This window comes from Polistes fuscatus, unplaced genomic scaffold (genome assembly GCF_010416935.1).
Source record: "Polistes fuscatus isolate 324 unplaced genomic scaffold, CU_Pfus_HIC Scaffold11, whole genome shotgun sequence".
In the NCBI taxonomy this organism is placed as follows: domain Eukaryota; kingdom Metazoa; phylum Arthropoda; class Insecta; order Hymenoptera; family Vespidae; genus Polistes; species Polistes fuscatus.
The window spans coordinates 6,092,241-6,105,328 of NW_025113009.1; the positions used below are offsets into that span (position 1 = coordinate 6,092,241).

Sequence of the window (13,088 nt, forward strand, 5' to 3'; positions counted from 1 at the left end):
TTGAGGATAACGCGAAGGATGAGACACAGGAAAGACCCTTAACGAGCTTCGGCGAAGGGGCATGCGCGCGAACATTGCACCGGCCAACTAGGCTGACTTCTCTAGACCGCCCGCATTGACGATGAAACAGAAAGAAAGAGAAAAAAACAGAGAGAGAGAGAGAGTATACACCTCGCACTGGGATAATAAGAAATATGGTGCAGCCACTAATGCACCAGGTCCAGCGATAACTTTTTTACTGCGGCTTAGAGTCCCTTCGCAAAAGGACTTCTTTTCTTTCTCTCTCTCTCTCTCTCTTTCTGTTGCATTTTTAGTCTTGCTATCCTTTTCTATAGTGTTCCAAAGGAATAGTATACTTCCTAGATATCCTAAGTCTTACCTTTCACACGCTAGAACTCGATTATGTACTCAAACCGATTGTTAGACTCAAATGATGTTCTATGACGACTGTCGAACGATGAGAAAGATGACAAAATAAGAATAAAATAATGTTGCAAAATTGAAATATCGTTTCTTTTTTTCTTTTTCTTTTCTATTTTAATATACAAGTAGGAAACGTTTCGACATCTATGATTCGTCTTGAAGTTTTACTCTCTCTCTTTCTCTTTCTCTTTGGTTGTATACGTTATTCCACGATCGACGATGTGCAGTATTTATGGAGCAATAAATCGTACGAACAGAAATCACTTGCAACGTTCTTGCGTAAGACGATTATCGTCGCTCGTTGAAAAGGCCTAACGTTTCGTTTCACCAAAATCAATTGATTTGAGTTTACATATACCATGTAATATGTATATATAGTTCTGTTCTCTTCATTTATTTCTATTTAATCTAATAATAATACCATTTTCGAAAGGGGAATAAATAATTGAAATTATACTATTAAAAGCACATGGCGTTTTGTACGTAGGAAACGTTGAAAACCGATTCCGAATTTAATTACTCTACGGTAAGCTCGACTAGCTCGATTTCAAAGTAATTTCGCGGAAAGAGAAGTGTGTGTATTTTTTGCGGACCACCTCGTCGGTGAGCGAGTAAAAAGCGAATGGTCGAATGGTCGAATGGGTGAATGGGCGAATGGGCGAATGGGTTCGTCGACCGACTTGGCGAGACGTTGATGATCATGGTTGGCCTTGACGGAACGCGACGCATTCGTGTCAACGCGAGGATAATCGAACAATTAATATAGCCTAATCGTTATTAAAAGATCATCCTTTGGATATTTTTCGTGATATTTAAACAAACAATATTTTTTTACATTATTCTAATCATATGATAGATGCACTTGATAAAAAACGTTAGATACGAATACGCGAGTTAATGGGATATTTTATTCGAATTTCATTGATCGATATTATATCGTTTCAATCTTTGTTAAAATAAAAAAGAAAGAAAAAAAAGAAATCATTTTTAATTCGACTATCGTTAGAAGAATCCGACAAACGATAAGAATGACTCGTTCGTGTTCTAAAACACGTTTAGTTTATACTCTCTTTCAGTTTTATTTTCTATCTTTCATTATTTCTTTCGTTTGTTTTTTTCTTTCTAAAAAGAGAAAGAAATGACTAGACGGGGTATAGAAAGAAAGAAAGAAAGAAAGAAAGAAAGAAAGAAATAGAAGAAAAGTACAAGGAATCGTATTCGGTGAGGGTTTGCGGGCTCGTAAAAGCAGCGGATGCCAACTATAAAATAATACAAGCGCCGGTTGGCTTTTAAGATAGTTACCTCGGGGCCCTTTACTGGCCATTAATTTTCCCGTGCCGGTATTCGCAAGATATTATTGTATCACTGTATCACCATACCTTTAGACTATCCCATAGGACGTTTAGTCACTTTCTCCTGTATGTTCTCGAGTCGACACGGACCCTCGTGATTGGTAACGAGTGCGTCTTATCGTCGCGTAAATCGGATGCGATAGCAATCGATAGAATAGAATGCAACAATTTCCGTAAGCGGAACCCAGCGCCGTAAACAGTCTAACGAATTTTTTCACTTTTACGATCTAGTTTTGCCTTATTTTTTTTCTTTCTCTCTCTCTCTCTTTCTTTTACTTTTTTATTTTATTCTCTTTTTGTCCTATTTCCATAAGAAATAAAATCAATACTAAATAACTGTGCTTCAAACGCGTATACGGTGAAACCTTATTTGTGGAGATTGGATTGTACCGTGATCATAAATTATCCAACATAAGTAATATACCGAGTATTTATAGATTTGAAAGACCTACTTGTCAACTATAAGTGTATGTGTGTGTGCATGTGTGTGTTATTTTTTTTTCTTTCTTCTAATCAGAATTTACCGCAAAATGTTATTCGCGTATGTTATTAGATATAAGAGGAATTTATAAAAAATATATGTAAGGTATGTAACGATAAATAATAGTTATATAAAACGATGTTTAGTTTTTAATAAACGTTATTCCATCTATTACTAATGTAATCTAATCTCGTACTAAAGTTGAACGGCCGGTTTAACGTTAAAGATAACTTTCGTCTGTCGTGATTCGTTTACGTAATATCTTTTTCTCTCTCTCTCTCTTTCTCTCTTTCTCTGTAAAAAGGGAAAGCCAAGAATCCCGTAATATCGGGACTGTTCAACAAGCTTAGACTTTATAGCATGCGTAACATGCGTTAGAGAAAGATAATACATATGCGTATAGAAGATTGAACCGTCTTCCATAACCGCAATGTAATATATTACGCATTCTTGGTACTTGGTTCTTGGACAAAAGCCATTATGCTAAATCGACGAACTTTTTCTGATAAAATAATAGGAAAATGTTATTTTAAGAAATATAAGAAACGACGACAACAAAATTTCTCGTCGTTTTGTCCGGTGATAATACGATTGTATCTTCCTTTTTTTTTACTCGAAAATAGCGGGATCAGTGTTGACCTTGAGAGTAAGGTCAATCCAAAGTGCACCGTTTCGGAACAACTCGGTTAAGAAAAGTTACGGTTATTCGTACGATAAATGCACGTACGTTAATATGAAATAATTAATTATATTATTATTATTATTATTATTAATATTATTATATTATTTGATGTTATTAATGATTATGCATAACACACACACGCATACACATTCGTGCATTCCATTAACGTATTATAATAGAAGAGGAAGAAGAGAGAGGGATGTAAAAAAAAAAAAACAAAAATAAAAAACAAAAAGAGATCGATATTTCGATCGTTCGATTAAATAATTCACGCCGTTAGTTTTCAGCGTTAGGCACTTGATTATTGATTAGGATGTTATCAATTCCGAATAACACATTTGAGCTTTTGAATAGTTAGATGTGAGTTAGGCAGAGTGAACACGCCAGGAGAACAAAATTAGATCGACGATGTTGCTTGATTTTTCGAAAGTTTTTCATTCTTATATCTTTCTTCTTCTTTAATTATTAATATAATTAAATTATATTAATTATTAATATAATAAATAAATTATTATAAATAATAATTTAATTTAATTTAATAATTTGATTAATAAAATATTAATCAAAACGAGTTCATTACAAAAAAAAAACAAATGTCCTGATACGAAAATCTATAATTGAATTATTCTAGAATGCAAATAATTATAAATAATAAATAATAATTAATAGAGTAAAACCACGAGAGAACACGTGTGAGAACATGAGAAGTTAGATAGAAATGGAATTTCACGAGTTTTGTTTTCCAAGAAACGTACGTGTCCCGAGAAAAGTTTCAACCAAAAGGAAAGAGTGTGTGCGTCTGTGTGAGAGAGAGAGATAGATGAGAGTGCAACAGGTCGGTGCAGTCGTCACAAAGTTAGCGGAACGTCGCAAATAATTTTCACAATCTGTGGATCGCTCTAAGGGCTGGTCCATATTTTTTCTGGAACATAAGACCGTTGCTGTGCGGCAATCATTTTCGCGATCTCTCTCTCTCTCTCTCTCTCTCTCTCTCTCTTTTATCTTTTTTTTCTTTTTTTTTCTTTTCTCGAGAGTCACCGACGTAGATGAGAACGAAACGAGCTTCGCATTGCATTCTTTTCGCTTATATGTATTCATACGAGCACCTTACCGAAGAAAGTTCTCTCGGTTAATCTTGGATAATATGAAACAACGTCACTGCATACTATTTCTCTCATTGTCAGTAATTCTCAGAATTTATATCAAACTTAATTGGTTTACTCAATTTCACAAATTTTCAAATCTAAAATTCCCTCGAAATATATTTGCCAATAAATCTAATATTTAAAATACGATTAATTAATATCGTCATATAAAACATAACATATTACACGATTAATAACTGTAAAAATAAAGAATATTTAAATTAAATTTATATCAAACTTAATTGGTTTACTCAATTTCACAAATTTTCAAATCTAAAATTCCCTTAATATATATTTGCCAATAAATCTAATATTTAAAATACGATTAATTAATATCGTCATATAAAACATAACATATTATTCGATCAACGCAAATTATCACGTATATCAAATTTGTCACCTCCATTAATAACTATAAAAATAAAGAAGAAGAAGAAGATTCGACGATTAAAAAATTCGTATAAAAAAAAAGAAAATCAAGCAAGCAAGCAAGAAATAATTTCGTTCGTACCCATGGCGAAAGCTCTTCTTTTGTCTTATTTTTTCTTTCTTTTTAATCTTCTTTTTTTGTTTGCGCAGGCTTTCCATCTTGTTCGGCGCGAATGCCTAAACTCACCGATCCTCTTGACGTGGACGTCTCGATTGAAGGAGACGCTTCTCTCGGCGGGCTTCCACCCAGAGACGGAAGCCCCGGTCGTTACGGGGGGTAGTAAATGGGTGCTGGAAGGGTCGTAGGCCTCTCCCTTTCTCAAAGAGTCCGAGCGCTGAACCTCGAGCATCTTCCCGCCTTTATGCACCCGATCATAACACACAGCTGGATAGCACCACTTTCTCGTTTTCGTTTTCTTTATCTTTTATACCCCTCTCTCTCTCTCTCTCCCTCTCTCTCTCTCCCCCCTTTCTCTCCCACACACTCTCTCTCTCTCTATCTTTCACTCTTTCTTTACCTATTTCTATCACCTTTTTATTTTCTCGCAAATGCACCCCTTTTTTCTTTCTAATCCCTTTCTCCGATCACCAACCTGTAAGCCAAGCAAAGCTGTGCACTTAATATCTTCGATCAATCCAATCGAGATTTTTGATGAATGACTTTATTTTGATTTTACGATGATGACGTGTGATATATATATATATATGAGTTGTATATTTTTATGAGTATACATACATATGTACATGCGTTATTCTTTACGTCTCAATGAAAATTTCCTATCGAAAGATACGCGAAGAAGTTCATAAAAGCGACACACGATCGTCGTGTGCATAATACGCGTGTGTGTGTGTGCGTGTTTATGAGTGCATGTGCGTATCTATATACGTGCGTCGAGAATCTTAATTGAGTCGAGACGAATACTTACGAGAGATCGAATTCGTTCTAACAAAAAGAAAAAAGAAAAAGAAGAAGAAGAAGAAGAAGGAGTCGGTGCTATGCTCGGTAAGCGTGACGACGATCATCACGACGATGATGTCGCACGATAACGATGACGATTACTTTCCTAACGATATTTTTCAATGAATATGATTCATTCGGTTAATTATCCGATGGTTAAATACGAATGAAAGGGGATAAGAAAGATACAGATTATCTTTTACAACGATCCGACGTCTGTCAATTTGATACTTAATACTTTAAAAAATTTATTTATTTATTATTATTTTTCTAAATTCTTTTTCTGTATTTTCTTTTTTTTCTTTTTTCTTTTCAATATTCATATAGAAATAAATTGATAACGTCAAACAAGTAAGGGATTATCATTCGTATATAATCTCTTGGATCAACCAAAAAAACAAAAGAAACAAAACAAAAAGAATAAAATTAAAAAATTCGAATAAAGTGTAATAAAACAATTCTGGATTGGCCTAAAAATGTGAGGATTATTTTTAATCCTTGATAGATCTCAAGGTCAGACGTTTGACCACGACGTTACTATAGAAGGTATAGAAGACCATGACTCAGCGACTTTATCAGTTCCAACACGTGAAAGAAGCGACTTTTAAATGAGACAATTCGCATGAGGGCCATTCACGATCGGAGGATTAAGATACTCCTGCCGGGTCTCTTGGTAGCCATATTTGGTGAAGAGGTTCGCGAGGGCGGACCCCCCTCACCTTCGTCCTTCGCCCTCCTTTATTTCTTTTCTTTATTCTCCTTCTTCCCCTCCTCCTCCTCCTCCTCCTCTTTTTCTTTTTATTTTTATTTTTATTTTTCTCGACGTCCTCGTTGGTTGGTACACTTTCTTTCCTTTTTTTTCGTCTCATCGAAACGCTAATTCTTTATTTGTTATAACATATTGAGAAATGTTGTTAAATAAAATATACAAAAAATACAAATTAAATGATAATATGCATTAGAAACTTTCGTTCTTTCCTTCCTGGTATAAAATATTCTTCCTTTTTCTATGATGTATTCTTCGAACAATTTTTTTTTTTTTAGCTATTTTTTCTTTCTCTCGCATGAATTATACTACGGAACTAATGGAAAATTTATTTTGTCATACTTGTTTAACGCGTGAGTTGTAAGAGAAGAACGCAACAGATCCGAGCAAATGCATCACCGTAATATACGTTGCGATTATCTAACGTATATCGCTTCAAGGACACTGATGTAATAAACAGTCACGTTTCTCGTGCACATGTTTAGCACCTTTTTCCATCGACTTTATTACACTACGTGCACACAGTATGAAAAAGAGAAAGAGAGAGAGAGAGAGAGAAATAGAAAAAGAATTGGCGACAACGGCAACTACGTACGACGATAGAAATCAAAAGATGACCGCACACAAATATTATCATCGTAAATGTTTTCGGAGAAGGATAAAGTCGCGTTGAAGGAAAAATCTTAGGCCAATGAGATTTTAATGAAAGACAACGAACGCGAACAAAAGAAAAGATAAAAAAAAAATATGACCGAAGAAATTATGAATTTTTTCTACGACTTGTTTTTTAAAATCATCTAATTCTTTCCTTCTCTCTCTCTCTCTCTCTCTCTCTCTCACGCACGCACACACGCCCGCTTGTTTTTATTTTTCATCGCGAAACGAAAATTAATGGGGGAGACTTGTTTTCGACTCGTTAGTTTTTCAAAAGTTGACGCAGCAAACTCTGACGCACGGAATATACTCGCGTGTTTCGTTTTTTTACGTCGAGTCGCCATAATAAATTTGCAGGAATGTTTGCAAGGAAAACGAACAAAAAACGGACGTGCTTATATTTTCAACACGAAGTTTGGTTAGTCTCGTCAATATAAGGAAGGATCATCATCCTTCTTTGGAATCCTGCTGAGAGAAGAAAAATAAAATCGGTCTACGAGGATGACGATTATCGTCTACAAAGGGGGAAGGAGGGAGGAGGAGGAAGAATATGTTTTAACCTAAAGTAAAATTATCCATCTTAACGTAATACAATTATCATAGAACTACGTGGTATTGCGCACACGCGTGAAAAAAAATATATGTATAACGTTTATCTATTATCAAATGAAATAGAAAAATATGAATTAAATAAAAATTACGAAAAAATGCAATGTTACGATATAAACGTATTATTCTATCTATATTATATATAACGTTTATCTATTATCAAATGAAATAGAAAAATATGAATTAAATAAAAATTACGAAAAAAGGCAATGTTACGATACAAACGTATTATTCTATTAAATAAAAAGATAAATAAAATCATTACCTATTAAATTATCGATCGAATTTATAATACGTAGGATAGATGTGAACGGTTTCCTTGCTCCGAACAGACTGAAAGACACTCTGACACATTTGTTTACATATTTTCCTTCCCCGTTTACCTACGATCTCTATACTAGTAACTGAAAAACATTGCGAGACAACAACACGCGAGGACGGTTCTAACGTATATTATACGAATACATACGCGAACAACACCGAGTTATTTCTTTAGTATAATTTCATTCGTTCTTTCGTCCTCGTCATAAAAACCGGCCGTACGAAAAAGAAGGACTCGTATTTTGCAAGATTAACGAAGGAACGAGGTAAGAGATCATCGCTAAAGTTGTATCTTTTTAAGAATTCTTATTATCTTCTCACCAATTCTGCGAAACGTTCGTTAGCAACGGCCGAAAAAACTCATCTGTTCACCGGTCTTTATTTTTTACTCTTTTTTATTTCTTTTTCTCTTTCTTTTTTTTTTTATATATTATATCTTTTTCTTATCACACCGTTAACGTTTATCGAAATCGAATAATAAAATACGCGAATATATAATATTATTTTTTGTCTTCTCATCTAAGGTAAGAATTTTAGCGAATTATATGAATATAAATCTTAGCATTTACGGATCTCGTATCGTTGCGCGTTATCCCGATCTTTTTCTCTTTCTTTGTTTTTGCATATAAATATGTTTATTTTTCATTCTCCTGCTCGCACAGGGAGAGATATCTTTATCTCTTTCTCTGTCTTTCTTTATTTCTCTTAAGTTTCCTTCGTACAGAGCCTTTGTACATCTTTATTTCTCGTAACACCGTAGTAAAGGTAAGTAGTAAGGGCGTGTTAAATCGTAATAAAACCGTTCGAGATTCGGTCACGGGTATGGTTGGTGCCTTGGGTATTCGCACGTCAGCACGAATACCCGGCGCCTACCTTCGTCCGGTTGCTTCAAAACACCGAGTCGGACAAGCGAAACAAAAGAGGAAGTGAAAAGTTAAGGGAAACGGAATCTGAGTAAGTAACAGGGAGAATTACGAGAGACGAAAATACGAAATTCTTGGTTCTCTTCGTAAACGCGTCAATTACTACCGTAAGTTTGTACCTGAATGTTATCAAATAACGTCAGAAATGACGTTATCGTATCTCGTTTCGTATCGTAGTTGTTAATTCGAAATTTTATTGAAATTTTTATTTGCTGCAGCATGGAACAGACGCATTTTGTGTGAATTGAAATCCCCTCTCTCGGAGGGGAAATTGTTTGGAAATTTTATGCTGTAATATAATACTCGTAATTATTTCGTTTCTTGTATCTTTGATTGAAATCTTTCGAATAATTAACCGAACCTTTTTCAATTGTGTTTATTGCATATAGATAATGTTTATAATTTATTGCAATAATAATTGATAACGATTTTCATTTATTTTTCCTTTTGTATCCTTTTTATTTCGTAGAATTGATCAAGTTTCCTCGCGAAACGCTTACGTAATTGAACCTAACATGGTATACTGTACTGTACTTTATTAGCATCGAACTACGAACGTATAGTCATTAACTTTCTTGCTTATCAATCGATCTATCCGTAAGGAATGATTTCGAACGAAATTCTACGAGAAGATGAAGATAATTAATAAACCATAATCAAATGCTTCCTGCGGTACGTTTATTCGTTGAATTACTACTCTCCGCGATAAATATGCAACAATATGAAGAAATAAATGTATTAAAAACAGCAGAAAACAAGGAAGGAAGGAAGGAAGGAAGAAAGGATAGTAAGGAAGATGAAACGATGATCGATATGATCGATCTCGAAAAGCAGATTAAACGGTTAGATCACTCGATAGTAGAACGTAACCATCACTACTACAACCACTACTATCATCATCATCATCATCATCATCATCATCATCATCACCACCACCACCACCACCATCATCACCACAACCACCATGAACCACCATCATCACCACTACCTTGTACCACCACCATCAACACCACCACCACCACCACCACCACCACCACTATTACAACTATGATCAGCAACACCGGTGATTAAAGTGTCCGTTAACGCGAGTTAATTGATCTTTCAGCTAATGGGATATTACCCTAGGTACTTGGTATTTCTGGTTTATCGAACGCCGCACCAGGAGATCTGATCTTAGTTAGGCGTACCACTCGACGTTCTACGGAGTACTTCGCGGCTTTTATAATCTATTCGCACGAGGAATAAGGTAAGAGAAACGGTAATGGTGGTAGTCGGTGCACGAAGAAGACGATGCACGGTTTCCCTTTCGATTAACGTTCAACGACGTTCCTGGACGATTTAATCGATCGTCGAATAGAAAACTCTCTCACGTATTACCTTTTTCTTTTTTTATTTTCTCTCTTTCTCACGAAAAGCAAATACGAACACCGGATACTTTATTCTTATTTTCTTTTTTACGCATAATGCAATATTTTTCTCTCTCTCTCTCTTTCTCTCTCGTGACATGTTAGAAAAATTTCGCTATAAAAATAAAACGTTAAAATATAATATAACAAACGATAGTTTGGAAAAATGAAATATGTAAAAAAATAAAAATTACGAACTTTCGAGAGAATGTGCACTCTCGTTGACGAGTATTATATCACCGTGTTTATATGTATCTGTGTGTATATACGTGCATGAGCGAAGCACTAACTATACTACCGAGGAGGTAGAGGAGGGTTTGTGCACGTACCGCGTGCGGAGTGTCTCGTCCCGCGGGAGGACGAGCACGACGACGACGACGGTGACGACGACGAAGAAGAAGAAGAAGAGGAGGAACACCTTGCACCGTGTCAGGACCCGGTGCGACGTAACAGGAACGATTATCCTCGATCATCGGATCGGAAACATCGATCCGGTTTTACACTGATCTCTCTTCTCTCTCTCTCCTACGTTTCTTTTTTTATTTATTTCATATTACTCGTATTTAATTATTGATTAATTTAATTTCATTAATTAATTCAATATCGAATGATATAGTTTGCACAAAACTCACGTCCGCGAACTATGATATATGACACTTACGAGCTCGTACTTCAAACTTATATATATAAAAATGTGTAAATATATATTAAAAAAAAAAAAGATATGTTTATATATATGTATATATAATATACGTATGTTTGAAATCAATCCATTTGATTTGTATATAATGCTGCGTGTTAAATGAATATGTAAATGAGATTCGCGAAAGATCGAATGTAGATCGAATGTAGGATCGAAATGATGCGAACTGTACGCACCGTCTTGTCTTATCTATAGTAGCCCGGATGGTGATGGGCGCACGGGAGAGTACCGCTCCGGCACGCACGTTCTCCGCCGAGCGCCGAAGAACTAATAAAAGCTGGGACCGAAGTTGAAACTGCGTAGGCCGCTTACTACTCCTTCCACTGCGTCCTATCCCACCGGGGCCCGATAGAACGAGAATGAGCGAGCGAGCGAGTGAGTGAGAGAGAGAGAGAGAAGGAAAGAGATTGGATGTTAAACGAGGTGGGGAGAGAGGATGGTGTGTTCTGTACGGAACGAAGACCAAGAACGAACGGAGAACGTTACGAGCCTTACTTCTGTAAGGCCCAATAAGATGTTCAGCGTCCCGACGCCGACGCCAACGATGCCAACGACGACGATTGAAACTCACCGTCGTCGTCACTCGGTCAAGGTCCCCCTCCGAAAACCTGCATTCACTGAACATCTCTCCCTCTCTTTTTCTTTCTCTCTCTCTCTCTCTCTCTCTGTTCTGAGTCCACGGACAACGCTATACTTGGTGCGAAACGAGCGTGAGGCTCGCGTCACGCGAACAACAACCACGACCCACTCGAGTCATCGTCGAGATTAAACGCATCGAGCCTCTGTACTTGTTGTTGCTCTTTGGAAATGTTATATGTATAATTGTTTGCTCTCTCTCTCTCTCGATTGGAAATTATTATATTATTTTGATATTTTGATATCAGAGAATTATTCATGTTACAATTATGAATATTATTATTTTTTTTTTTTTATACAGATTTAATTAATATATATGATCGTATTGTTTGCTCTCTCTCTCTCTCTCACTTTCTCGATTGGAAATTATTATATTATTTTGATATTTTGATATCAGAGAATTATTCATGTTACAATTATGAATATTATTATTTTTTTTGTTTTATACAGATTTAATTAATATATATATCGTATTGATGTATTTTCTTTAAAATTAATTTAAAACAATAATATTAATCGCATTAACAGTTGCGGGCTTTTTTAAATTTAATACTTCGAATAGAAAATAGGCTTTATGCACTCGCGCGTTTCGATGTTTTATTATTTAATAGTAGAAAAAAAAATGATATTGTTATATATTAGAGTTAAATATAGGGACATCGCGTAGAAGGTACGATCAAGGAACAGTAGAATTACGTTTGATCGAGTACCCCTTTTTCCTTCGCCTAATTTTCCTTTTCAACGTGGTTGCCTCGACCCGAGTCAATCACAATGTTCACATCTCATAATTTGCCAACGTATTATCGTTCCCGTAATTGCCGTGTGCAACTAAATAAGTATGCCGAGATAGTGTACATACACATATATACATAAATAATCGAGCATTAAAGTTGATATACTTTTAGACGCGAATTTTCTTTGATGAAGAGTACACATATTGTATCTCAAAAATGTTCTTGCACGTGAGTTAGAGAGAAACAGAGAGAGAAAGAGAGGGAGAGAGAAAGACATAGTACGATGAGATTATGTTCGTGAGTCGTTAGGACTCGTATGACGTATTACTATCCATGGAAAAATGGATGGCAAGTATACTCGACGACGCGTCTGACCGTATACTGGACGTTACTACTAACTCAACTTATACCAGTGCTTTTCAAACTCCGATACTTCTCGAAATACGTATCAATTTTATTAAATTAATCTTCGATTTTACATTTTAACAAGCTTCTCGTTATTCAATCAGATCGATCGTTATTATATATTTGTATTATTTGTCAATGTAACATCTATATATTAAACATTGAAATTGATTTTGCAATAACTTGATTTTGCTTCAACGAGATGAGTTACGTTGAATTTATATTTGTCATCTGTATTAAAAATATCTTACGATTCGTTGACATTGTTTTAATGTAATATCTATATATTAAACATTGAAATTGATTTTGCAACAACTTGATTTTGCTTCAACGAGATGATTTACGTTGAATTTATATTTGTCATCTGTATTAAAAATATCTTACGTTTCGTTGACATTGTTTTATAACAAAAAATCATTCTTATATATTATTAATAATAATAATAATAATAATCATGGGGG

General features: G+C 35.1%; 1 protein-coding gene and 1 long non-coding RNA gene across 2 annotated transcripts in view; both read right to left on the reverse strand.

The window, feature by feature from the left end:
* Nucleotides 1-4,987, reverse strand: part of LOC122526562 — a 100,231-nt gene extending 95,244 nt beyond the window's left edge. The window contains exon 1 of the mRNA XM_043650060.1: nucleotides 4,700-4,987. Within this exon, the coding sequence (XP_043505995.1) occupies nucleotides 4,700-4,862 (163 nt within the window). The 5' untranslated portion in view covers nucleotides 4,863-4,987. The remainder of the gene's footprint in view (nucleotides 1-4,699) is intronic.
* Nucleotides 4,988-5,050: 63 nt separating this feature from the next.
* Nucleotides 5,051-11,245, reverse strand: LOC122526563. Its single transcript, XR_006306107.1, has 2 exons — nucleotides 11,029-11,245; nucleotides 5,051-5,105 (listed from the first exon to the last, which is right to left on the reverse strand). It is a non-coding gene; the product is annotated as an uncharacterized LOC122526563 (long non-coding RNA).
* Nucleotides 11,246-13,088: the final 1,843 nt, after the last annotated feature.